This window comes from Anneissia japonica, unplaced genomic scaffold (assembly GCF_011630105.1).
Source record: "Anneissia japonica isolate Jap-2015-1 unplaced genomic scaffold, ASM1163010v1 scaffold287714_len2871179_cov188, whole genome shotgun sequence".
NCBI classification, from domain to species: domain Eukaryota; kingdom Metazoa; phylum Echinodermata; class Crinoidea; order Comatulida; family Comatulidae; genus Anneissia; species Anneissia japonica.
In genome coordinates this window covers 1,342,686-1,369,451 of record NW_022755542.1, presented here as the reverse complement: position 1 = coordinate 1,369,451, position 26,766 = coordinate 1,342,686, and the positions used below count along the sequence as shown (strand labels likewise).

General features: G+C 35.2%; 4 protein-coding genes across 11 annotated transcripts in view; 3 read left to right on the top strand and 1 right to left on the bottom strand.

Annotated features, from left to right (window-relative positions):
* LOC117123650 overlaps positions 1 to 459 on the top strand; it is a 5,543-nt gene extending 5,084 nt beyond the window's left edge. The window contains exon 7 of the mRNA XM_033269650.1: positions 340 to 459. Within this exon, the coding sequence (XP_033125541.1) occupies positions 340 to 459 (120 nt within the window). The remainder of the gene's footprint in view (positions 1 to 339) is intronic.
* Positions 460 to 1,147: 688 nt separating this feature from the next.
* Positions 1,148 to 13,608, top strand: LOC117123628. Its single transcript, XM_033269628.1, has 15 exons — positions 1,148 to 1,516; positions 2,344 to 2,601; positions 3,084 to 3,215; positions 4,023 to 4,166; positions 5,123 to 5,251; positions 6,410 to 6,559; positions 6,987 to 7,304; positions 7,424 to 7,813; positions 8,238 to 8,489; positions 9,040 to 9,171; positions 10,074 to 10,217; positions 11,030 to 11,158; positions 11,453 to 11,602; positions 11,968 to 12,285; positions 13,211 to 13,608. Exons 1-15 carry the CDS (start codon positions 1,150 to 1,152, stop codon positions 13,216 to 13,218), a joined length of 3,021 nt encoding a protein of 1,006 aa, XP_033125519.1. The 5' UTR covers positions 1,148 to 1,149; the 3' UTR covers positions 13,219 to 13,608.
* Positions 13,609 to 14,974: 1,366 nt separating this feature from the next.
* Positions 14,975 to 24,176, bottom strand: LOC117123649 (coiled-coil domain-containing protein R3HCC1L-like). The gene is made up of 10 exons (XM_033269649.1): positions 24,123 to 24,176; positions 23,367 to 23,500; positions 22,616 to 22,756; positions 21,226 to 21,480; positions 19,798 to 20,899; positions 19,107 to 19,200; positions 18,781 to 18,862; positions 18,069 to 18,139; positions 16,631 to 16,867; positions 14,975 to 16,510 (listed from the first exon to the last, which is right to left on the bottom strand). The coding sequence occupies exons 1-10, from the start codon at positions 24,174 to 24,176 to the stop codon at positions 16,446 to 16,448; spliced, it is 2,235 nt and encodes a 744-aa protein (XP_033125540.1). The 3' UTR covers positions 14,975 to 16,445.
* Positions 23,497 to 26,766, top strand: part of LOC117123682 (DNA polymerase lambda-like) — a 47,753-nt gene continuing 44,483 nt past the window's right edge. For 7 of the 8 annotated variants that reach the window (XM_033269688.1, XM_033269693.1, XM_033269696.1 and 4 more), the window contains exons 1-3: positions 23,497 to 23,764; positions 24,304 to 25,288; positions 26,311 to 26,388. In XM_033269688.1, coding sequence (XP_033125579.1) covers positions 24,488 to 25,288; positions 26,311 to 26,388 — 879 coding nt within the window. In that variant the 5' untranslated portion in view covers positions 23,497 to 23,764; positions 24,304 to 24,487. The remainder of the gene's footprint in view (positions 23,765 to 24,303; positions 25,289 to 26,310; positions 26,389 to 26,766) is intronic. The other variant, XM_033269689.1, reaches the window with a different exon arrangement.

The window sequence follows — 26,766 nt, the reverse complement described above, 5'->3', positions numbered from 1 at the left end:
CTCCCCCCCGTCGGTCAAATCCTGGCGCCAACCCTCAGATGGTAAGTCTGCCACAGCTGTCCTTTGTTGTTGGAAAGTTTGAATAGAGCTCTCTGGTCACTTCCACTTCCGATGGAGGTAAGAAACCCGAGATTCATCAAGCGTACTATGGTAAATATGGCATTGAATCTTCAGCTGTAGGTCTTGCTTGCTTAGCTGTCCTACAGTTGTTGGTGAACCAAGCAGAGGATGCATGAGTTGAAACGGTCTTAAATTTTAACGAGGCCAGCTCATCTTTAAGTAAGGTAAGTGTATTATTGTACTGGGTTATTGCATTGTTCACATCTATGTCATCACTAGAATTTGAAAGAGAATGAGCATGTTCTTCGATCAAGGATTGTTGATGTCAATGTTGTGAAATTTCTAAAAGTCACAACTTTCTTGGCAGGCCGAGGTTTGAGAGCATCGAGTGTAACATGAAGAAAGAAATGATCAAACAAGGGATATTCGTGAACCAGTGAAAGTCTCACAAGATCAGGATTATTTGTAAAGACGAGATAACGTGTATGTCCTCGTTTGTGATTAGAAGTATTTATCAGTTGAGTGAATGAATTATATCCAGGAAAGTAGTATGTGTATTACTCGGATCGTCCATATGGATGTTGAAGTCGTCGGTAATGACAAGATTTGAAGAAGAATATTGTTCTAAAAGAGTTTAAAAAGTCTGAGATAAATTGCAAAGTGGGATGAGGCGGAGGTCGATGGGCTTGCCAAGCGAGGCCTATAATGAAGCGGTCCGGCCGGCGTGCAATTAGATGCCATTATTTTTTCAGTATAGATGGCGCAACAGGGCGAGGATTTGTAATCTCAGATTATCTTGTTATGTTATATATATGACTTGTTTCAGTAGCTTATGAAAACCTCATTTTTATTATTATAATTATTATTTTGAAAACTTAAAGGATTATCATCGAAATTGTCAATATGTATGTTCTGTGGAAACCATGCAATAGTTTAGTTTTGGAATCCTTTAATTTGCTTTTATGCATATTATATACAAGTTCACTGTAATGAAAACAAAACATCAATGTATGCCAAATTGAAGGTTGTATCATGTATGTAACCTTAATCAAGTTGATGTTGTCAATTTCTGATATTTCAGGAACTGAAATGGATTTTGTGCTACTGAACTTTAACCCTATGATAGCGTTTGGCAACGCCGTATCCAGTCTTAACATAGGAGGTTACACCATCGGCGAATGCAAAAGTAACAACATCAATTTTGGACGTCGACATCATAGCGGAACTGCTGTCAATGGCAGAGAGTTAGGCTGGCTAGACGATGGTGTCTTGTCAACGAAGGATAGCATGTTTCCTATAGAAAGTACAATATCACAGATTATACGGCATGACGTCACAGCTATGTTGTTGCATTTACCCGATAATAGCAGCGCAGAAAGCATTGGCGCGTTTTACTCTTGGTCTACAACTGGACTGCTAAATTCAAATATTACAACCTTTACCATTTCAAAAGAAGGTATATAAGATACTTTGTTGATCGATGTTCAATAACATTTAATTGACTTAAATATTAAGCTCATCTACAGGCATATTTGTATTTTGGTTGATTAACAGGTAAATGAATTCTCCATAGGTATCCAGTCTGTGGTTGGCTGTATTCAAATGTGGCCATGAGTGAACAGTTTAGAGATGAAGATTGCCATTAAAAATATACTTCGTAATAATTCGTATTAATATCGTTAACAGCAGTGGCGCCAGAAAATTGCCAACAAGGGGTCCAACATGTCCGACGGAGGGGTTCAAACCAAGAGGCCACTAGAGCCTCAGTCGACGGCCCGAAATAAAAAATCCCTGGTAGGTTCACTGGGAGAGTATGGCTTAGTATGGTCCAAATTGTGCTTTTAGACCACAATATTAGGGATTAGGAATTAAAATAACGTTATTTGGTAGGAAAATTATTATTTTCTAAATTTTTGACCAGACGATCTAATAGTGGCATCGGACGGCAGCGGTTCCAGACCTGTCCGAAGGGAGGGCAAATTCCCCCTCCCACTGGCTCCACCACTGATCGTAAATTAACGGACGGATTATAAATATTACCGTTCTAAACTTTACGTGAGCCACAATTTGTTAAAAACATTTTTGTAGTAAAAAGTCTGAAGTAGCAAAAATTGTATTGTTGTGAAATGCTATAATTGGAAGTACTGTAAATAACTTATGCGATTCTTTTAAGTAAGATGTTTTTTAATTGATTTTTAATTTTCCCTAACTTCGTAACAAATAAGTATAACTTTAGACTTATACACACTCTTAGAAATTGTATTTATTCTTATAAAACGGTAGCAAACGTTCGTTCGAAGAGGACAACGACAATCGCAGGCGTTGGTGAACGAGTAGAACTTTTGATGGAAATTGAAGATAATATGAACATCGACAAACTTCGTTGGCGTCATAATAGTGGAGAAATATTGAGTGACTGGAATGGCAAGACTAAACTAATTATTGACAGTGCTCGCACTCAAGACGGGGGAATTTATGAGTGTTATTTTGATGGTGAAAAAGAGTTAGGACTCCAGGGTTTCACTCAACTCATTGTAAGAGGTATACTTAAGCGTTTTTCCTCAAATAATTTCCCCTTTCCTGTATTGCAACAACATACATAAATTATATAAATACTTACTGTAATGCCATAATCAATTCCAAATTATTTATTAAAAATAACATAGGCCTATGCCTGTTGTTTGAAAAAGGAAACTCACCAAAATAATTAATATGAATACTTTTTTCCTACGTTCACAGAAGAAGCAGAGTTTATGTTTTTCAGTAGGTAGTGTGTATGATTAGCCTCATTTTCTATCTTACGATCAAGCTGTTAAAATCCACTGCAAGAGAAACGCATTTTTACAAAATCATCACTAACTTCTTAAAGTAATGCTCCTAAAACTTTCGTCTATCCGCTTCCCTGTCTGCCTCTATGCAATACTCTGCACCCAACCCAATCCATTATATTCGTCTTTTTTCTTCTATCATATTTTTCTCTTATTTTTTTAAATAATTGTAATAATGAACGTTATACCATTTAGGTTGTCCGTTACCTAAATGGGGAGTCAAGTGTGACAACGACTGCCCAGTTTGCTACAATGGAGGAGTATGCCATCCAGCTACAGGGGCATGTGTTTGTCCTTCTGGGTACATGGGAGACAATTGCGATGAACGTATGTATAGACATTAATATATTATCATTATTTGTGTTGTTTTTGCTGTAGCTGTTGCTGTTGTTGCTGCTGCTGTTGTTGTGTTGTCATTATTATTCATGTTCAACTTATCTGATTGGTAAAAAAGTGTAGAACTAATCGAAAACATTTTGCAAACTCAGATTTTTTACTGTTTTACGTTCATATGCTCAATGACATTTTGTGGAAATTATGGTCTACTTTCGGTGTTGTTTTTCATATGCAAATTTTTTTTAATGTGTAAAATTAGGGATAAAAATAAAAGGTTCGTATACCCTATAAACCTCTGGTCGCAGACATTGAGTTTCTTTGTCATTTTAGATTGTTCGATACAATCATGAGTTACTCTTTGCTCTAATCTAACCTTTTTTCCAAAAAATATATTGAAAACTTTCAAATTTATTATCATAAAAATCTCCTTATTTTTTATTTTTTATTTCAATTGTATTTTGAAACAATGCAACAATCTCCAAATACAATACACAAAAGGTGTTTTTACACTTTACACCCTGTTCTCAAACAAAAATCCGAATACGTTTTAGGGAAAATTGTAATTTCTGAACAGTTAATATATAAGCGGTTTTTTGGTGCAGCGGGAACGGTTTGGTTTCCCAAGCGAGGATAGTGGTTTCAACCCCCCACTTGTGTCCTTGAGCAAGGCACTTCATCTGCGTTGCTTCTCTCCAACCAGGAGTGTAATTTGTGTACCTGTGTTGCCTGCCAAATAACAAATAACAATTAAATAAATAACAAAAAAGGCATGTTGAAATGAATCTACTATATTTTCAGCGTGTGGGGATAATAGCTGGGGACGATCCTGTTCTGTAGCGTGTAGCAGTTCATATAGAGGGTGTGATGGAATTTTGTTTTGTTTACCAGAACCGATGGGTTGTTCGTGTATGGCTGGATACAAAGGATATAACTGTGAACAATGTACGACTATATTTTTTACAATTACACAAATATGGTATTATAAATTAAATATGTAATATACAGTTTATCATGATTAATAGCTACATTTACAGGGCATAATAGTATGTAAACAATAATTATGCTGTAATTAGGATTATGTTTTGCATTATGGTCTGGGCGATAACCATAAAAAATTCAAATAAGAATAGACGAATGAGAAAAAAAGTTACAGAAGTTAAAAGAACGGGAAGGTGCCTTAACTTGTAACTACTTAAAAAATACTTTCAATTACTTTTAAATAGGCCTACCTAATATTAAAAGGCAAGTCATTCTGAATTCTCTGTTTGCCCGTACTGTTTGTCATGAGATTAAAAAAGAAGATAAATGAGAGTTGACTAATTTTTATATTTACGTAAGTAAATTAAAATTTGAAAAAAAAAAATCACTGTCAATCAACAGTTAAATACTACCTTTCCTGTATTCTTTATTGGTAGTAAAACGTCTGTAAAACCAGAGAATTTTTTTCCATTTTTTCTGGTTGTAACTTTAATTAACTTATTTGATCCCTTTGACAGAGCTGTTCATTTGAGTGTTATTTTTGTGACAGACAATACGTCATTAAGTGAGAATTATATTTGGTAGACCTAAGCCATATAATATCATACAATACAGTAGCATAGAAGTGAAAACAAGTCTTGGAAAGCTTGTAAAGTCTGGTTTTCATAAAATCAATAATATAAATTTTATGCCTACCGACAGCGTTTCCATTACAATCAAAATGCAGCTGACACAATTGAGAAAGTCATCACTTTAGGCGTTTTCATAAAGTTTTATTATTTCATTATTATTATTATTATTATTATTATTATTATTATTATTATTATTATTATTATTATTATTATTATTATATAGAGCAATCATAAACTTTTTTCATGCCTTTGAATTAACGTTCTCGTCTCGTTGACTATTATTTTCAGTATGTCCATACGGGACATTTGGTGCAGACTGTAGAAGCACGTGCCATTGCAAATTCAGTGCGTGCAGCAGGTCGATGGGATGTGTGAATGTTACGTGTGAAGAGGGTTTCACGGGACCGCAATGCCAAGGTATTTGACGAATACAAGTAAATTGTTAAGAGTTGTGAATGATGATTTCCATAAGAATTCGACCTCAATACAGCAACGGATTGATCGCCTGTCTCTGGCTGATTGATTTCATTCTCTTCAAATGGCGAGTCTGGCTACTTACAATCATAAACTGAGAGCGAGTGAGTGAGGGTTGAAAAAGCCAGATAGTATAAAGTGAGAACAAACTGTTTTCCTCCGGATAAATTACTTAGAACTTCGAAATTTGAACATGGTTTTACTTCCCATCGTTTTTACCAACCCGTTACCTTGAGATCACTTTGTATGATATTACTGTACTTCGCTTTTGCTGCCATTATTAAACAATTTTGTGCCGTTTGCAACCAATTTAAGATCTATCATCGGGAAGATTTAAAAAAAAATAAATATCAGTAGCGTACGTAACGCCTATGCGCTCTAGTGTGGTGGTAAGCAGGGCCCCGACTCTAGCACCCTGACTCAAAAAAGCTTGTTGATACATAACAGCAATATGTCTCTGACGTCGACTGTGAAGGACATATCATATCCAGTGACGAATTAAAGGTGCCCCAATAAAAATGGAGATAAAAGAAAATTATAGTTTAATTAAGCCTGTGAGTGCCATTTCTGGCCACCTAGAGGTGCCATAATCATACAATTTCTTACTTAAGCCCCCAACCATGGTCGTGCTGAGGTGGTATGGTCCATCTATACCGCCCCCTCTTTCAAATTCCTACTAGATCCGCCACTGATGTCATTATTTATTTCGTCGTTACAAAACGATTATAATACAATAACAAACATGATTAATAATCACATAAACCAACATCTAAATCCCACAATGGAATTTTCGACGGTGACCGAAAAAGGGCCCCGGTCTCAGAAAGTCACAGGGCTCTCGGCCCCAGCGTTGCGCCACTGATAAATAACTTTCACAGAAGCTTAGGCCTACATTATATCTGATATTGATGCATTTATGATTCTACTAAAGACGACCGTAAATTGTCCCCTTTATCGTCTTTACAGCAAACACATTTTCAATAATGACATTGCAATAGGGGCCTAACTGTAATTGACGGAGGGGTCATTATTAATATTCTGGATTTGCGTGAAAATGAATATGGTATGTGAATAAAGTTAGGCTAACTTATTTTATTGCAGAATACGAGGATTCGACACCGTGTCCCGATGGTTTCTATGGTACATTATGTCAATATAGATGCCACTGTACTGGCACGGTAGGATGCTACAAGAATGGAACATGCCCTATTGCATGCCAGGAAGGCTGGGGAGGCGATGATTGTCAATTCGGTAAACCTATAACGTTACTTATTTTACAGTAATAGACTTAATGGACCAATTATAATTAGAATTATGAGAATGATAATTAATTAATTGTAAATATTACTTAACGTTGTAGCAACATTGCAACGTTATTTTATTGAAATTACGTTCTCATAGTTCTACAATAAACGCTTTGTACAACAAACTGTACTATCACGTATTATAAAAAATTTAGCTGGAATCACCCATTTTCTAGTACAGGGCTATTTTAATTTTCAATCTTTTGTTATTCGATAAATTATCTTTATCTTTATATTACTTGTATTTATAAGTTCATATATCGGTTGATTTTTTTTTCTATCAACCGATAGTAGTAGTTCGCTATTTAATGTGAAGTGAAAAATAACAATAATGTGTATGTAAACAATGGTGTTTCTCTGTGTTTCATATATAGCAATCCCTGCTCTTCGTAATCCTCCTCGCATTTTAAAGTCTAATTTCCACAGTCTTCATCTTGAGTGGGATGAATGGAGGTTCCATTACGACTATGGTCTAGGTGACGTTACAGGGTATCGTTTGTTTTATCGATATATAACGCCTTCTCTTGGCGCACAGCGAACTGGCGAATATACCATGGGAACGAAACTAATTTTGAATCAGATAAATCCTTGCAGAAGATATGAAATGTACATTCGAGTGTATACTAACATTTCTGGTGAGATTGTAGGAGGAAGACCAAGTCCAGGTGTATATCATGACATGGCCTGCAATTGTAAGTAAAGTGGAGTAGCTAAGTAGAGTTTATTCAAAAAATTATTGATACTTATTACTTATGCTATTAAATCAATTGATTTGGATGTTAACAAAAAATATCAAATATTTTCTTGGAAGACGAGAGTGTTGAAGTAACATTAATGGCACAACCTGCAGTTGTTGATTCTGACAATAAAACGGATGATGTAGACATTGCTGTTTATCCGGGTGCCCTCTCCACGAGCATACAGCTGGGACGTACTTGTGATACTGGTACTGGGAATACTGGACGGCCAGTGTCGTGGTTTGATGGAAGTAGTTTCCCAGGGTCACACGTTCTACCAACCATGGCTTTTCCGAAAAATACACTGATCGAAACCATAGTTGAATACGATTTCCATGCTCTCATCGCTAAGATTCCGGGAGATTCGTATAGGCCTATGGCCAAAGGTGGCGCATTTTCGGCTGAAAGTCTAGGGACATGGGCATTGCCGAGCAAGTCTACAGTAATCGTTTTAGACAAAGATGGTAATATATATTTTAATGTGTTGGTCATGTTACTTTTTGCATTATATACAAATTTAAATCTGATAATAAACTAGAATAGATGATTAGACGTTAAATAGATTAAGGCTTTCAGATGAAATTGATAACAAATATAATAAACCAAATGTTATCAAAATGTCGGCGGGCGGTCCAGGAATACATTACCCCATCGGTAAAATCTGGACGACTCCCACACAATTATCCGTCGGTGAAAAAGTCCATATTCGTCGGAATGCAATGCTATGAAAAAAAAAAAAAAAAAAAAAACCAACAAAAACACAATTTGACAATCTAAGAGTGCCATTTTCGGGCAACCAGAGGAGCATTTTCTTCAATTTTGCTCAAATCGTGTTGGGCTTTAGGTGTGAGTGTCCTCATAATATACTAATTTCTATATGCATTTCAGCAAACCCAATGCCTATTGAAAGATCAATTGTAGCAGGGACTGGTGACAGGGCTGTCCTATCTGTCATCGTTGAGGGCAACACGACTGAATTGAGGTGGCGATTCAACGGTGGTACAGTAATGAAGCAATGGAACAACAAGAGGACGGTGATCATAGAACATGCCACAACTAAAGACATCGGGATTTATGAATGCTACATTTACGGGAAACGAAATTCTGGAACCCATGCGATAATTCAGCTTAACGTTAAAGGTAGTTTCATTGATTTCATTTTTAATTATGTTAAGCAATGTACCCAATATACGGTATCATAACAAACAGCATTCACATTCTTCCCAACATAAGATACATTCCTTGATGTTTCAGAGATGATGTTACAACAACCGTATTATCCTATTTAAATACACTGTAAAGTTTATAGACGCAAGTGTTAAGTTCAGTTACAATTTAATATTCATTGGATACAAAGCGATTTGAAGATTTTAGGCCTACTTTGGGGACTTGGGCCTACTTCCTCTCACCTTCTTACCAAAATGCAAATTCAAGAACCCATTTTTACCAATCAGTTACACTACAAATTGATCTATTAATATCGTATAATTATTTGGTTATACTTTTGTTAAGGACAACCATTAAGTTTAGGACAAAATACTAAGATACATTTACATTTGTTTTAATAACTAGACGAATTAGGATTATGATTGATTGATGGATTAATTGTTGGTTGGCTGACTGATTGAGTTGTCGGATTTTTAAATATTACTACAGATTCAACATGCTAATTATGGTCCTAATTTTTCAGAATGTCCATTGAGTAAACACGGACCTGCTTGTGATCTAGACTGTCCAGTTTGTTACAACGGGGGTGTATGTGACGCTGTAACTTCCTTATGTATTTGTCCAAGTGGTTTTACCGGATCTGACTGTTCAGAGGGTAAGTATAAATATTTCATTTTTATTATTAATAACAATAATAATAATAATAATAATAATATAAATAATAATAATAAAATTAATAATAATGATAATGATAATAATGATAATAATAATAATAATAATAAAATTAATAATAATAATAAAATTAATAATAATGATAATGATAATGATAATAATAATGATAATAATGATAATGATAATAATAATGATAATAATAATAATAATAATAATAATAATAATAATAATAATAATAATAATAATAATCATCATCATTTGCATATACCCGTGCTCCACACGGTGTTGAATGAATGGGGAAAGGTGGGGATGTATATTGTTTAATGTGATGGGAAATCAAGGAGGTATTCGTTGTGGATGTTATCGTTAGCATGTTATTATTTTTCTAAAGGATATCTTTGTAGACAATGTCTTTGTAGATGAGTGTTTTTGCTGGGTAGTCCTTGTGAGGAATTATTGCCCAGTTTGATGAATGGTGGATCCAGAATTGTTCTAACTGAAAGGGGGAGGGGGCCCCACAACAGTTTCAGATTGGATAAGTGAGTAGCACAATATGCATTGAAATTTCAAAAAATAGTGGCAAAACGGGGAGACGTGCCCAACCACCCCACCGGATCTGCCCTTGTTGATCTGTCCACAATCCCCCTTACTGGATCCGACCCTGTTGGTCCGACGTGCTTACGTAAATTCGAGGTGTTGACTGGTGGAGGTGGCTCCACCCTAACTGGATCCGCCCCTGCAGATCCCACGTGTTTACATTAAATTTGAGGTGTTGATTGGTAGAACTTGTTTGACTGTAATTTAAATACAAATACAAATACAAATTTCCAGTTTGTGTGTTTCATTAATTAATGTAGTCATGTTTTTCTTACCTTTTGTTGACAGTATGTAAAGCTGGTTACTGGGGGCGAGATTGTTCATTCAACTGCAATAACGAAGAGAGCGGGTGCCTAGGCAACTTATTTTGTCCAGCAACCCCTCTTGGATGTTCCTGTTTACCTGGGTTTCATGGACTTGGCTGTAATAAAGGTAAACACTTAGTTTTGGTAAATTAGTTCCTCTTCCCGAAGTAGGAAACTATATGAAAATAGTAATTTTGGTGTTTTTACAAAATAATATGACTTCTTGTTGTTAATGATATCAAATACCAGTGAACAGGTAGAATATTGGTGTTATTTTTAATTTAGCATTATTTTGATAAAAACAGACCGAAGATGTACTCAAATGGGCAGACAACAGTTTTCTGTCAAGAAAAATTTGACAATTTGGACAGAGCTTTAGGTTATATAATTAAGAAAGCACAACTTTCTTCCACTATAAGATTAAATTTGACCTGAGGTTTCAGCTATGCAGAAATATAGGCTTATCAGTACTTATTACCAAGGATTTAATACCTCCTTGCTTTTAAACAGTGGGCCTACATACGACCACTCTCATGGACTGCTTTCTGGTATACTATTTCAGAGACTTTCCTCCTTGACTATCTTACTTTATTGGCACCAAACTGACATTATCATCATTTTTAGCCGCTAGGTATCCACAGATTATTTGGCCCAATCTTAGTTGTGTTCGGCCAAAACATTTTGTGATGATTTTTGCCTACAGATTCTTTTCTGCTGATACTGAACCTCGATTGCCAAAACAATATGTTGTAGATGGCTGGGGGGAGAGACAGGTAGATGGCTGGGGGGGGGGGGGGGAGTGGGATGCTGTTGCACGCGTTCCACCACTGAATCAGTATATAACAGAAGCAGCAGTTGTACTGTAGTAGAGTCAGACATAATATAGGAGCAATATCAATCGCCGTTGAAATCTTTTAATACAAACGTTTTCTCTTGTAGTTTGTAGTAAAGGCTTTCATGGTGCAGACTGTAAACAAGTTTGTAACTGCCCATCATCCAGTTGTGATCCTGTTTCAGGATGCTCCACTGGCTCTTGCCTTACAGGATACGGTGGACCTCAATGCCAAGGTAGGTCTATTCGAGTTCTAGTGAGTCGAGTGACCAAGCCAGAAGCTAACATCGGAAATACTCCATGGTCGTGGGTTCAAGTGGTAGCAAAGACTAATGGCAGCACCAGAATCAGTGAGACCCGTGGGACTCAGGGAGTAGAGAGTTAGTTGGGGCGCGCGCATAGATACCGTATTAATGCGCTATAAATCACCTTCAGCTTTACCTTCTGTGCAATAGTTTAAACACAATTCGTAATAAACGGCATTTACATTGAATATGTCAAAAAGAAAATACAAACATTTCTATTTTCAGAACACACGAAGGTATCATGCTCAAATGGTACGTTTGGACCTCTTTGTAATCGTCACTGTCATTGTAAGTACGAAGAATCATGCCTTAGTAACGGTACCTGCACAGATGATGTTTGTGGTGACGAATGGGCTGGACAGGACTGCCAAATAGGTAAAATTACTTCTAGGTTTGATGGAGAACTGCATTTTGCTGCGATGAAAAATAACACCTAGTTAGACCTAAATATAAAAACCAAGGGACCAATGCTTATAAAAAAGTAATTTCTTGCTTGGATTTTAGCCTTAACCCCATTCTGAGCAGGAAATCAATTAACAGTTAGATTGAACCAGGCATTTGATAAATCCGATAATTTAGCCTGACAGTAGCCGATTTTCATCATCAAATTTTAAGTCAAACCATCCCCTAACATGGCATATCTTTCAAAACGCAACGTAGGCCACCTGCCTTTTATATGAATCAACGATCATATGAAAAATCTCCCTATTAATATACAAAATCTTTATTTCCTATTGCAGCCCTACCGCACCTTATGCATGGCCCAATGTTGTCGGTATCGAAAAATCGCAGAGAGATCTCTGTAAGCTGGTTTGATTGGATATTTGGTCGAGACTTTGGGACTGGTCCTGTTATATCATATGAGATATTCTACAAGGATTCTACCAATGGTGACTACACATTGGCTGGCACCACAACAGCCACTGACTTTCTTTTGGCCAAACTCAAACCAGGAAAGCAATACAGTGTAGTTTTAAGGTGCTTGAAGAAGGTTGACGGACTTGTAGTGTCTGGCCCAGCGAGTCCGGTGAGCGCCGTGTCAACTTGCAAATTGTCAGGTAGGCCGAGTAACACGTTATTACAAATATTTCGACGATAATGTTTCAGTTCCATTTAGAGCAATAATAATAATAATAATAATCCGTCATGAAAAAGATAATAATATTAATAATAACATGAAATAATAATAATAATAATAATAATAATAATAATAATAATAATAATCCAGAAACAATGGTAATCTATTTGTAATAATAATCATACAATATCATAATAATGGTAATAATAATAATAATAATAAATATGATGATAATTAGATGTTGATAAAGTTGATGTGATGTCGACGATGATAATTAAGAATGCTAATGATAATGATTATAGGCCTAATAATAATAATAATCATAATGATAAAATAATTTAATACAATGATATTAATCCAACAATAACTAGAGCAGTCACTGCATAGAGTGTGGCACTTCCACCCTGTGCCTGGATACCGAACAACACGCAGGTACATCGTGTATGGGCGATTCCATTTTTTCCTTTAATGCTCGAGGGCAAGTTTAAAAAAAATGAATTTCAGTGACCTTGACCCTGTCCCTTGACCTTTTCTTCCAAAATATATCTTTATTCTATTATCATGTACCACTCCACTAAATTTGTTAAGATGATCCATTCCTTTTTGAAGCAGACCGACCGACCGACCGACAGACAGACCGACCGACCGACCGACGGACAGACAGACAGGGTTGAATACATAACCTCCATGGTGGTTAATTAACGACGACAACGATGATGGCAATAATATTGCTAATGTTAATGATTACTACTATAAAGTAAAATATTAATAATATGTAATAATAATATTTAACAACAATAAATCATCCAATAATAATCTAATAGTCTAATAGTATTAATAATAATGATGATGATAATAATAGTATACTGTATTTACATTAACAGCATTATTATTTATACTTTCAGATTTGTAGAGACAATGATGTTTGTCAGCCGCCTATCAGCAGTTTAAAAGATAATTACTAGTTATTAGTTCCAGTATTATAGTATAGTAATTACAAATAACTCTCAATTTAGTAACCTAAAATGTTTTAACCGTATCATAAATAGGTGGCATAGGGCAGCTGACTCAAAACGAGTTATAGTAAAACTTTGCATTGTACCTATTGTAAATGTGTATTGATCGAATAAATACAGGCAAAATTACAAATGTATTCTTCTTATAGGCCTTCTTATATATACTGTACAAGTTTTAAATTAGTCTCAATTGGCCCTTTCCCACATTCACGATTTTTGCTACGATGGGAACGATTTCAAAATGTTTTAAAATCGCGCTCTATCGTAGTGATTCGTACTCAAAAAGTTCAAGTTTTATGTTTCATCAAGACGCTACTAGGACGCCGTCAAGATGTATTACGGCACTAATGCGATAGTGCGACGACATTTTTTACGAATTATAACGATAGACACAGTCACGACGAACGACGACAACGTTACGCCACTCACACGATGTCACTGCGGTAAACCAAGATCTTTTTCACGGCTACGATTGAGCACGATTTTTTTGAACATTCCAAAAAAATCGTGCTCCATCACGATGACATCAAGATCCAATATGATGCAATACGATGAATTATTTTTGACCACGATCATTTACGACGACGCCATTGCGATTTTTCAAAATTGAAAAATCGTGCTCTGTCGTAGCAAAAATCGTAAATGTAGGAAAACACTTTATAGTATGGGGTGCCATACGCAGCAAAAGTCCATGTTAAAATCAAAATGTAATTGCAAAATTCAATGTCTAATTTATCAAAACGTAGGCGTAAATTTCTCAAAATGTAGATCTGGTTTCCCAAAATGAAGTTCTATCTAAATGTAGTTCTAATTTCTTTAAAATGTAATTCAAATTCAAAACGTAGGTCTGACTTGATCAAACGCCCTCTCCAAATTCTATTCCAAAACGTAAATCAAAAACCAGCCTGGTTATGAAATGCATTTGACAACACTAGAAACGGACTTTTGCTGCGTATGGCACTAGATTTGCGAAATGTACATCAAAACGAATCAGCCAAGCATGACGTGGGCCTGTTCCATTAATGATGGGGGAATCATTTTTCGCTGCGTATGGCACCCCATAAGTATCTGACACGCATTAAACTCATTCAAGTCATTGTGCATTTTTTCATTCGGTGACGCGGTTCGTACAGTATTTGTATATTATACACACTCAATGACCTTCAGAATACGCTGCTCAACTACTAAAATGCCAGATCATCCCCAGAAAATAATGTAATGGTATTACTGTATATATTTAGAGGCCTATTGTTTGCTTACCATCAGTCTATCTGCCCTCAGTATCGTCTCGGGCACATACAGACTTTTGTAAAAGAAATAGCCTTAATATGTAAAAGAGCAAAAAAGTGATTTTAATTAGTTTTATGATGTGTTTTTAGACATGTAACAGTGAGTTTACTTTTACTATACTGAGCAATCGAAACGACTTCAGTGTAATGTAGTTTATTATACAATTTACATAGTGCTTTATACCAGTCTCAAGTGCTCGAGTTGTAGACTACCTCGCACAATAAATTGCTGCTCTCTAAGAGTACTCCCTAAGGGTCTCTTCATGTCTGAGCTATCTGGTAAACTGGTACCAGATATATCTCTCGTGTGTCCACAACAGGGGCTGCATGGACCAGTACACTGGGGCACAATTGACAAAATATATTTTCTGATACTAAAAAAATTTTTATTTTTATATCACGTTCCAATACAGGATAAAACATCTTTTCATCATACAAATATCACAGTAAATCATTTAACAATAACATTCTAATGATGTCACAATTACATAACATTTAAAATAGCATTTATTATAAAACAGCAGCAACACTTAAAACAAACATCTGATTTACAAATTACAAAACGATGCAACCTTGAAATATTTTCAACACTGCAACTTTCTGGGTAAAAAATTGTAGACAAATGTTGCCAGCTATGAGAATGAGGTAATTCCCTAAAACTTTTGTGGTGTTCTTTTGATTACAAAATATCCAGTGTCTAGGTGCGTGGGAATGCAAACGTTGTTTGGGGAAGTGCGCCCCCATACGTCATAGTGACGCCACTGTATATATTTAAATAAAGATATCAATAAATAAAAACCAATAAAAGAATACCTTATTTTGCTCTTTGAGCTGAAAATAATGTAATCTGTTTGAAAACTACTACAGTACTTCCATATCAAATATTTAAATAAAATATCTTACAATCGGATTCTATATTTACAAATATTGCAAAAATAATTTACAACAATAATTTTTATACACCATAAATATTAAAGTCTGCATGTAATAATATTGCAGACATATATATTATAGCAAAAAGTAATTATCTAAATGTAAAGTGAAGCAATAAAAAAAAAGATTAATGTACATGTGCTATAAGCACCGCATCACTTATACAAGTTATAGAGCAGTGCTTAATCTAGAGCAGCACTTAATAAACATGAATTAGTGTAATTCAAAAATGGTACCATGTAGGCCTAATTGTACATAGGCTTATTTTGTAGTACTATTCACTCAGTGGCAAATTAGTGTGTAAGAAATAGTATCCTCATGATATGAATCATGAAATAATTCAGCCCCACAAGATTTATTAAAAATAAAATATATTTCAATGCCATTTTGAGAGGTACAGCGTTTATTATAGAGCGGTGCACACAGTTAAACTTGCCTTTAAGTCGACTTTGCATAACTCAAATAATTTCTAAGTCAACCTTATTTTACATGTTGTGTTTTCCATTAACTAAAGTCATTTTGGATTCGACTTAGGCAAGTTCAACTGTACTTGAGAGAAGCATTTATTTGATTGTTTATGGTCCTGCTGAAATTGAACCAGCAACATTTGTAGATGATTTTTGCTATTGAAATGCTTAAAGCTGAGACATACAGGGATATCCCTTTTGTCTCACAGCAGCCAAGAGAAGTATTTGTTTAGGCCATAATGCAAATAAAACACTTAAGATGTGAACACTAAAAATTTAGGATAGCTCTCCTGTGATTTTTCCATACGTGTATGGCATGACACCATCATCCCCATGGATGTGCTACGGCATCATCATGCCGTAGCACTTTTTAAATTAACAAGGAGTATAATGGCGACCTTGCTTATTAGCATAGAAAAATGCTCTTAATTATATTCACAGTCGCCAAGTATTTCCTTCCCAAACATCTTCTGTTAGTCGCTTATCGACTTTTCTTTTCTCTGCAGAGAAATAAAAATAAAAAAATTGAGCATTATAAATTTAAAAAGATATGCATATAATTTGGAATAAATATTAAAATTCAAATGGCAGAAGTTAAAACCACAAGTAGAATTTCCCACCTTTGGCATCTTTGAGTTTCTTCATTTCAGCGGCTCTCTGTTCCTTACTCTCCCGTGATTTAATACCAAGTGCACCAGACACTAATCTCCTGGCTGTCACAGCTGACGTTTCGGGCCTCGGCCTAGCTGGCTGCAGGAAGTCCACGAATGTTCTAGCTTTAAGTTTGGACTCTCTCGTTGCTTGGGTCAGCGGGCGAGTACGGAGCATCGGGTTTTGTAAGCCTAATGCATTCTGTGCTGTAGAAATATAAAATAAAATAATTTCAACCGAGAGAATATTATACAAAGAATGTGAGTTTAAAAGGAGCAACACAATTTTATCACAGTGGCAGTAAGGCGAGACAATTTTTATACCTTCTTTAGCAAACCAACCGTCCGCCAATAATGATAATTTCAAATACAAATAAAATTTTAATTTCGACCAATTAGAACACCGGCTGCCACGAAAAAGTAGAAATATCAGAAAAAAATATAATTTTTTCTTTATTTTTATTACACCCGCCGCTTGAAATTGAAATCTCCAAAAATAAGTTATGTATATTTCTTCTGAATTATATAAATTTAAAGCATTTAACCTTCCGATTACTACACTGTTTACATTCACCAATAAAATTTTATTTTCTCCTCTGTCTCGATGTTTTGGCAAAACTCTTTGCTAAATAAAAAACCAAAATTTTATTTTTTTTTTCTGCCCTTCTCTGACGATCTTTTGAAAAAAGTTCACAAAACGAGGTATAAAAAAAGTCTTGCCTAACCATTGCTACATTTTCTGAATGAATGATTATGAATAAAGCGTCCGGTAGAACTCATTTGAGAAATGACAAAATCATAAAAAAATATTTTGAAATTAACTTGCTCATTTTGCAGTAACATACAAATTATTAACTTGAGCATTTATTGAATTAAAAAAATGTGTACCCTGATTTTTAAACTTTTGCTGTAAAATCTTGGGTAAACATTTTTTAAATACATTAATTTCTATGTTCAAGTTGATAATTTTTATGTTACTGCAAAATGTTAAAGTTAATTGCAAAAATGGATTTTGTATGTATTTTGCATGGGACAATACATCTTTAAGGTCCAGGGACCAAGGTTTTAGGCAGTGACACCTCATAGGTGTTATGCAACTGTGGCTGCACAAATTAAGTTAGCACTGACTGTCAACAGATATAAGTTAAATAAAATAATTCCTACAGTACTTATTATTACTGCACTGTCACCATACTCTTTATACACTTATACTCATAATTTTTGCTGAACAGTTCTTTAAAGAAGTGGTGCCTGAGAGTAGGATTTGTGGCAATGGTTCAGGCCTTGTGGCTATGGAAAAGGGTGGGTGGGGAGTTCAGGCATTGAGGCATCTATACAGTCTAAAGGAGGATTGATGAGTAGGATTTCAACAGAATATTAATTGTGGATAATTGTATTGTATACCTACCACTTGAAACAGATTGGAATACTCCTAAAGCATGTGTGTCGTCCACCCATTTTATATCAAACCCTTTGATGCTGAAATCAATCAATATTAATCAATTATAAATCAACATATTACCCAATCAATCTATCATCAAGTTAATACAATTATATAATACAGAGATGTTTTAATTGATACAAACAGGTAAGCTTTCTATTATCTTCAGATATTTGGATTTATTTTTATGTAAAACATATTAGGCAGTCAGTGTATGAACTATCTATATCAAATATTCCAGTATTTTTTCATTGTTGAAAAGAGATGATGATTTCTAGAATAGAACCCAGACACTCAATATTTTCTCAATTTTATTTGATTTTCTAATGATGAGACTCATTTTGTAGTGAGACCTCACATATATCATTGGACATTGTGTGATTGCTTATGCAACCAATGGTCAGGTTAATACAAAAAGTGTGGTATCTAGGGGTGTGTTGGGAAGTGCATCCCCACACCCCCCCCAAAAAAGCTTGCATCCCCAGATGCTCCCCACTGGAAATGTTTGAAGCAAAAAAATTACACTCAAAATAGGTTAAAATTTTTGCACTTTAGTGCCACCTCATGTAAACTTCGCACCCCCAAGTTTCCTAGATACGCCAGTGAACATATATAAATGCATTGAAACATTGGTATTAATGTATTATACAAAATTGCATTCATAAACATATTGTAATACCTGTAGGCCGAAAACGATTGTATCAGATCTTCTGTCCTGAATTCCACCGGGAAGTCAAAAATTTCAATCACATGGTTGAATCCTGAAAAAAGAAATCTTAAAATTATGGAAAGTTTTGTAACTGACTGCAAATTAGTAGGCAATCTAAAGGACAACTTCATACACACTTAGATGTAAGAGTGATTAGGGTCATAAGTTGGGAGAACCTACATCTAAAAATCTGGTTTAACTCACAGGAGACTTGGGGTCACTGCATGTCACACCCAAAGACTGTATATGGTAAATTACAGATGAGCAGAGGTTTTAAGGAATAAAATGGCACTTACTTCCATAATCAAAGTTATCCTTTGGTTGGTAATTGTAGTAATCTTGCTTTGACTTTTTGACAGAAACTTTGACTTTTCCAATGGCATCAGAAATCTTGATGAGAATGCAAACCAAAGAGTCTTAGGCTCGAATTTTGTTGTATATAATATGCTTTTTTTAAGGCAAATGAGGCATGTTGTGGCAAAATGGCTAAGTTGTAGCAAAATTGGAAATTCAAGTTATTGGTATTTTCATATACCTGAGTATGTTATCTTTAAAATGAGGAGTCATTCATAGAAATTGGACTTTTCAAGCCTAAGTTATTGAACTTTTCAAGCCTAAGTTATTGAAAAGTGAAAATACGGCACTCTTAGAGTCAAGATAAACATGATTTTGAGTAATTGCCTTCCAAAGTTATTTGTTCATACATTGTTTAATAGAATTAACTATCTAAATAACATTAAATAAACAATCTTATACACATCTAGATGTGTATAAGAGACAAACATTAAACTGTTGATCTATAGTGAAAAAAAAATTTGGATTTTTAGGCAATTTTTTGAGCTCCCATATTTTATAGCTCATTTACTCAATACTGGCCTGTGCGACAACTTAACCATTTCGCCACGACATGCCTCAAATGTCCATTGATTTTGATCCTTCTTCACATAATTAAAAAAAAAAATTAATACATTTAAAGAGATGACTAACCTCATCCATGGCATCAGAAGTCAATGCTTCTCCTGAGTCATCAAACATAGCTTCCCAACCATCTTCCTCTTCATCATCTCCAGCACCAGTTGTCACACTGTCAGTAGTTGCCATGGCTGTGCTACTCTTATCTGTTGATGGTTCCATGTTGGCAATATTTATATCTAAATCCACTTCATTTATATTGTCCTCCTTTTCTATATCCATACTCTCTTCAATCAGTTCATTGCCATCATCAGGCTCACCATCACCTTTTTCAAAAATATCATCGGTATTTTCTTCAATATGTAATTGAGTCTCAACATCTATTGCACTGTGATCTTCATCAAGATCATTTTGTTGGTAAAATGGCTCAATAATTTGATCAACAGACTTTGAAAGATTATCCACATCATCGACATTACCTTTAAATGCTGCTATGGTTTTGCCATGATGATCATCACTGGTTGATGACTTTTCATTCTCTAATGTGTCAGTATTTTTGGTAACATCGTCATTAACAGAAATACTGGGTGATACCTGAGTATTCAAATGCGATTCCTCAGTTGATTTGGTCACCTTTTCTGCAAGATCTATACTGCAGATTTCTTGAGGCTCAAACTCTATTGCAAAAGGAATATTGGTCTGGGGTCCTTCAGTGGTTTGAACTTCTCCAGATACAGAAGAAAATTCTTGTGTAGTCAAATCATTTTTATGTATTTGATGATCATTCTCTTTTGGTTCATGATCATCATGATCTGAGTGGTCCAATCTCACTAATGCATCATCAGATGTTGCATCGTTAATTGAATCAGTGAGGTCTTTGTGTTCTTTATCCAACACTGCTACACCCAAGATCTCTGCATGTTTATCATCACCACTTTGCACCATTACTGATGCCATATGATCTGCTGTTATCGTTTGGGTTTCATTGTCCACTATGTGTCTCTTGTGTGGCAGCTCATGCTGGTCTTTTTGTGACCTTTTACTCGGCCTTTCAATTTCATTTGCAAGTTCTGTTGCTGTTTCTGTAGTTTTGGATACAGTTGTTGCTTTGTTTCCTTGATTCCTCAGAGATCGAGGCACATACAGAGCCTGATCAGGCTTTCGTGATTTTCTAGAACTAAAAAAAAAGAGAAGAAAATTAGAGTGTTTCTTAAATCCAACAATTAGAGTAATGTTTTATGTTTATGTCATGTGTTACCGGTGACAAAATGTATAGGTTCCTCACACCTGTTCCTTGTTCTCTGCCAGCACGCAGTTGCATTTACTTTCGTGCTTTTGTATATTATACTGATTGAATTAATAAAATAATATTGAGGCTTAGCCACTTTCGCAACAAGGAAAAAAAATTCTATGACAGCATTTTATTTTGTGTTATGACAATAAAGTTATCTGAATCTTTATAAATAGGTGTACTGTAAAATCATAAAGATGACTATGACGTACCTTGATGTTTTATCTAAATCTCGTTTCCTTTGCTTTCCATTGGCATCCCTTTGGTGGGATAATGCTACTGGCTGTTCGTATTGTTGTCTGTGGCCTACCCTTACATCATTTCCTTCTCCACTATGAGTTAAAATCTTCTTTCCTCTTCCTCTTCCCCTACCTCTTGATGGCCTTGCAAGCCTGTCACTTGGTTCAGATCTAGAGCTAACTTCATTCTTTCCAGAAGAAACTGACTTTGAGTCGCTCTGCATACCCCTGCAGTAGCAATAATGAATATATTTGAATAAATAAATATCTCACATGAATTTAAAAAAAAAAAATTATACATTTTATAATAACAGGCCTACATTCCTGATGATGACATAATTAATGTCGAAATATTGAATCCTGACACGATGGCATGCATTTCGATACTTGGAGTATGTATTATACTATCTTAGGCCTACATACATACTGTAATATACAAATTCAAAAGAACAATTTAACAGAAATCATATTAAAGATACTCCAACATAGGGAAATGCAGAATGAGAACAATGGTAGAAATCATAACTAGATTTCATTATAAAAAAGCCTCAAATCTACTGATGACACCATGGTATAACGTCGTCAGCTGACACACCAGCCTGAGAAAGCCCCAGTGCGGAAGCAAAGCCCCGCTAACAAAGCAAGCCGAATCTGGACTCTCACAAAGAACTAACATTATGATTATAAATAGATCACTTCAATACAACTTTATAAAAATCAAAAAAAATAGAAAAAGACACCATTCCATATACAACTTAACAAATGATAATCAGAGTATATTATTACTTTAATGCGGCATAATAATGATCTACATGTATATATAGTGCACAAGAAAAGGGCTGGGTTTTATTTTCGTTTTTTCTGTTATTTACTGATGATGATGTTGGCATCTCAAAATTTATCTTTTAATAAATCATTTGTTATTTCTAGATGTGTGGTGTTTTTTTTATCAACTTGCATCCTTTCAATTATCAAGGATTTAAGTTTTGAAATTTACCTATTTCTTTATTAAAGGAAATTCGAGAAGACAGCTATTTGTTTGAGCAAAGCTGAATTTGATTATAATTTTTCATACAATTATTATTCTAATTTTTTAATGTTGAATTTTTAGAATTTTCCATTTCTTTTTGAGTTTTTCCATAATATTTTTACTTGAACTTGTGAATGACTTTAAGAAACAGAACCGAAATGCTGTTCTTTTTTAAGCATAATTTTTTTATTTATGAGTAAGTGATTTTAAATACATTTACATTTCTAGCATGCTTGAAATTTTGATGCTGTTTTATTAAGTTTTAGAGATTATCGGAGTCCGCTTGCAACAACAAGGGGTTTTCTAGTGGATAAAGTATAAATAGGAACACACCTGAAATAAATGGAGCAGACAACAGTCTGCCTGTTGTTACCTTCACCAATAGAGAAGCTAGCAAGCTCAGCAAACTCTTCTTCAACAATTTTATGAGTTAAAAACCGATAGTGGCTAAGCACCGGTGGAAACACTAGCACACTGGGGAAAGAAAAAAAAGGAGATTAAAAAAAAAACAGTTTTAGTTTGGTCTTGATTTTTACACTAAATTTTTAAATTCAAAAAATCTGAAAAATTCCTGTAACAGTATTTTTAACATTGAGTGTCATTATATGCAGGCCTCTAATAATGCCAATGTCAATAAATTAAATTATAGGGCTGCTGCTAGGCCTAGCATATTCAATTGTGTTAGGCCTACAGTAAATTATGAATAAATACAGTATTGAATCTATTCTTTTTAGGTCTAGGGCCAGGCTAGGCCTACTACTACTCTACTACTAGCCTAGCTAGCTAGGCCACTCACTCAGGCCTTATCATGTATGATGATGATGATTGAGCCTCTGTTTCTGATTAAAATGAGCAATTAAAAATAGACTTGGGTCACTTCACCTGCAAGGGTCAGTAATTGAAAGTAGTGTAGGCCTAGACTAATATTAAATAACAATTGCTAAGCCTATAGTCCAGGCCCAAGATAGCACTGTCTAGGCGGGCCTCGCCCGGGTATGCGGACGGAACTTATGTGGACAGGTAGGCCTATTGATAGATTGACCTTTTCCTGACCTGGGCCTAGCTAGGATTTAACACAAAATACCTTTTCTTTAGATTGCAATGCTCCACAAAATGTTTAATATCTGACAAAACAAGATCATAAAATGTACACTCATCAATTGACAGATACCGATTATCAATAACATACGCCAGTATGAACTTAACACCAACCAACCTCTACAAATTGGCGACTTCCTATCTCGTCTTTTGTGACAATCGTCGATGATCGCGCAAAGCCAAGAGTATACTGTATTTACTCATCGGTTTAGCTGCCTAGCTATTGTAGCTAGCTAGGCCCAACCAAGCCTACAACCAACCAAATAGTAGTTGGATAATAAATCAATTTAACCCAGGGGCCTAGGCTCTAATTCTTAGTTCTTATATTTTCCGTCAATTAATAAAGAAGATCCTGTTCAGATCTGATGGCTGAGTGATCTAAAGGTTTGTAGAAAGCCTAGGTTTGAGTTTATTATACTAAGCTAGGCACAGCTTTGTATTTATTTCGTTCAGGCCAGGGAGAAGTGACGTGTTTCTCCCTTGTTAATTTTTCTAAACTGCTAATTGTCTAGCCTAGCTAAATACCGTGTAAAAGCAGGAAGGCAGTGTTAATAATAATAATGAATGGACTGTTATCCTTTCGTAAAACATCTAAAAAGTTACAAAATCGCAAAAACATACGTAGGCCTAGGCCAACTATCAACACTTACATATTCTTACATAATTATGTATTTATATTGTCGGGTGTGATATATGCGGAGGTACGATAGTTTCCAATCGCCGCCATGGGAGGAGGGGTTACTAAGGGGTTGGGTTTGGTTGGGGTTGGGGGTGGGTAAATGGGGTACACAATCATTTTTTTGTCAAACTGACAAAAAGCCTAAAAAATTAAAGCTCATGCCTACATATTGAACTTATTTATCATGTTGGTCATTATCAGAATATTATTAAATGTTTTGCGTTCTTTTTTCTTTATATTTCAGAAATCGCAGGCCTTTATGACGAGATTGTTGAGGCATTAGTCATATATTTTCGCCTGCCAACACCAGGCCTTGGTCTATTGCCCTATAATAAATGTGAACCGACAGTTAACGGTGTGGTAGTTGTCTGTCCACATAATTTTCTTAACCAATATTATTATATAGGCTATAGAAGCTTTATCTAATTATGGAGTTTTCTTGTGGGTTTGTTAAAAGCACAAAACAAAAAAATAAAAGAAAACGCATTGATGGGGAGGAAGATTTGGCAAAAGGGAAGTCGTCAAATTTATCGGGAGGAGCAGGTTTTACAAAGAAGATAAAAATAAAAAAAATGGAAATTGAACAACAAACTAAAAAAGATGATGTAGTCACTGGTGATTATTCATCTGGTTTTCTTTCTGGAATTTTTCTGTTCATATTGAAAGCCGGAAGTGGTATGGGTAAAGCCAGGTGCGATATATTTACCAAACAAGTGCATAAAAATGGGGGGAAAGTCACCTCTGAAATAACTCCAAAAACGAGTCATGTATTAGTAGCTGAAGAAATGACCCCTGCGAGAGTCTTCCGAATCTTGAATCTTAATAAATACACTCATTCAGAAAACATCAAATTCGTAAAAGCAAATTGGTTGAGTGAAACTCTCTCAGAGCAAAAAATAGTGGATACTACTGAATTTGAATTAGATTTGATTGACTATGTCGCTAAAATTGATAAGAAAGCAACAATCGTCCACAATGAAACGATCCATGTAAAGGAATTATCATCTGTGGAAAGCGGAAAGCTAAATAAAGCCCCATCGACTGGATCAAAATGGACTAGTCCAAAGAAAGATGCCCCTAAAGAAGAGTTCCTTGATAGTGATGATAGTAGCTACGTACCTAGTGATGATGATGATTACCAGCACCTCACAGAAACAGATAGGCCTACAACCGCTGCAAGTTCATCAACTATTTCTCCTCCAGCATCTCATGCTTTAAATAAATTACCAGTATGTTATTCGTTCTTTGTTGCTCCTATAAATTCCAATTCTATGCGCTCTTCTTCCCAGCAATTACAAAGCAAACTATATAAGAGTTCAACTAAAGCGAAATAAAAAATATACTTCTTAACTGTTAAACGAATTAAAAATACTTCTAAATTCTGATAAATGCATTTAATCGATCGTTAAAAGGATAAACTGTAGGTTACCAATCAGTTAGCCTACTAAGAAGACCGAGATCAAAACAATTAGATTTTCACTGATTTCAAGACTTATTGCTCGGAAAATAATTGAATTTTCTGTCAGATGGTTTAATTGTCTGTAAGATTAGAACGGTACGGTATTATTGATATGCGGTTGGCGAGGAAACAATGTTTTCGTTCTATTATTCAATTTAAGCTAAAAGTAAAACCAAACAAAAATTGACTATTCAAAATATCTGTATTAAACCATAATAAACTAGAAATATAAGTAATTGTTTCGTATTGTGATAGTTTTGTTTATCTGTTGAACCATACCACATTAAAAAAAAACGTCTTTCTTTACCAAACGCTTCGATCGCGATCGGCGGTCCTTTTTAAGTGAACCGGTGATGTCACTGCCGTCGGTCTGTAAGTTGTCTTCCCGTCAATTGATAAAGATCGTCCTTATCATAATAAAAATAATATCGTTGAAAATTTCAAGTATTCAAGAATACGTTTTTTTTAAAAGTTGTCCAACAAGAAAGAACATTTTCATATGTTTTTCGATCTAGGAACAGATGAATTTCTTCTCTGATACTTAAAAAAAATATCCCAAAAATATGCCTGCCGGAAGTCGGCCTCTAGTAAGTTAATTACAATAATATTGAAGTGTTTCGATATTTTAGGACTCTTCTTTAAATCTCGTAAACACCACTATTTTCCTCTCAAAAACTGCACCCTCTTAGCCTCATTGAGACTTATCACATTGTTAGGCCCAAGTGAGTGCCACTGTTTAATGAAAATGAATGCAAATAATAATTAACAACTTTATCTTTGTTTGTGTGACAGAAAGGTGACTGGGTTTGTGCAAAACCATCAACTACTCAACCGGAAAATGTAAACAAACACATCACCGATAAACTGCAGGTAAATTATGATAGGCCTATGTATCATGGGGGGGTGGTTTCTCAGTCTGTTTCAGTACATCGATAGGCATATTTTGTTTTCGTTATCAATGTTTATACATGTTATGTTTCACACTTCAACTGGGAACAACTGCGTCGGCCGACGAGTCGACCGACGGTCACCTTAAGTCCGGAGGTAAATCCATCTCCGCTAATGTGTGCGCTTAACGGCGCGAAGACGTCTGTTGGTAGTTTGGCATCCCATACTCAATGGATCGTCATTAAAAGTTATTAAACAACTAGAGTGCTGACAAGATGGCGCAGCAATGCAGAGTTATGTATGTGTACCATCCAAGATGGCCGTCGTAGTAAAGCGCCACCTTCAGGCTTAGTATACATA

What these genes read in the sequence shown, in the direction of transcription:
- LOC117123628 (XM_033269628.1), top strand. Translation starts at nt 1,150, where the DNA reads ATGGATTTTGTGCTACTGAACTTTAACCCTATGATAGCGTTTGGCAAC. An exon ending in AGGCGATGATTGTCAATTCG is followed by an intron (nt 6,560 to 6,986) that starts GTAAACCTATAA and finishes TTTCATATATAG; the next exon opens with CAATCCCTGCTCTTCGTAAT. An exon ending in AATCGTTTTAGACAAAGATG is followed by an intron (nt 7,814 to 8,237) that starts GTAATATATATT and finishes TATGCATTTCAG; the next exon opens with CAAACCCAATGCCTATTGAA.
- LOC117123649 (XM_033269649.1), bottom strand. Translation starts at nt 24,176, where the DNA reads ATGATTGTGTACCCCATTTACCCACCCCCAACCCCAACCAAACCCAAC. An exon ending in GGATAACTTTGATTATGGAA is followed by an intron (nt 18,863 to 19,106) that starts GTAAGTGCCATT and finishes TTCTTTTTTCAG; the next exon opens with GATTCAACCATGTGATTGAA. An exon ending in ATTCCAATCTGTTTCAAGTG is followed by an intron (nt 16,868 to 18,068) that starts GTAGGTATACAA and finishes ATATTTCTACAG; the next exon opens with CACAGAATGCATTAGGCTTA.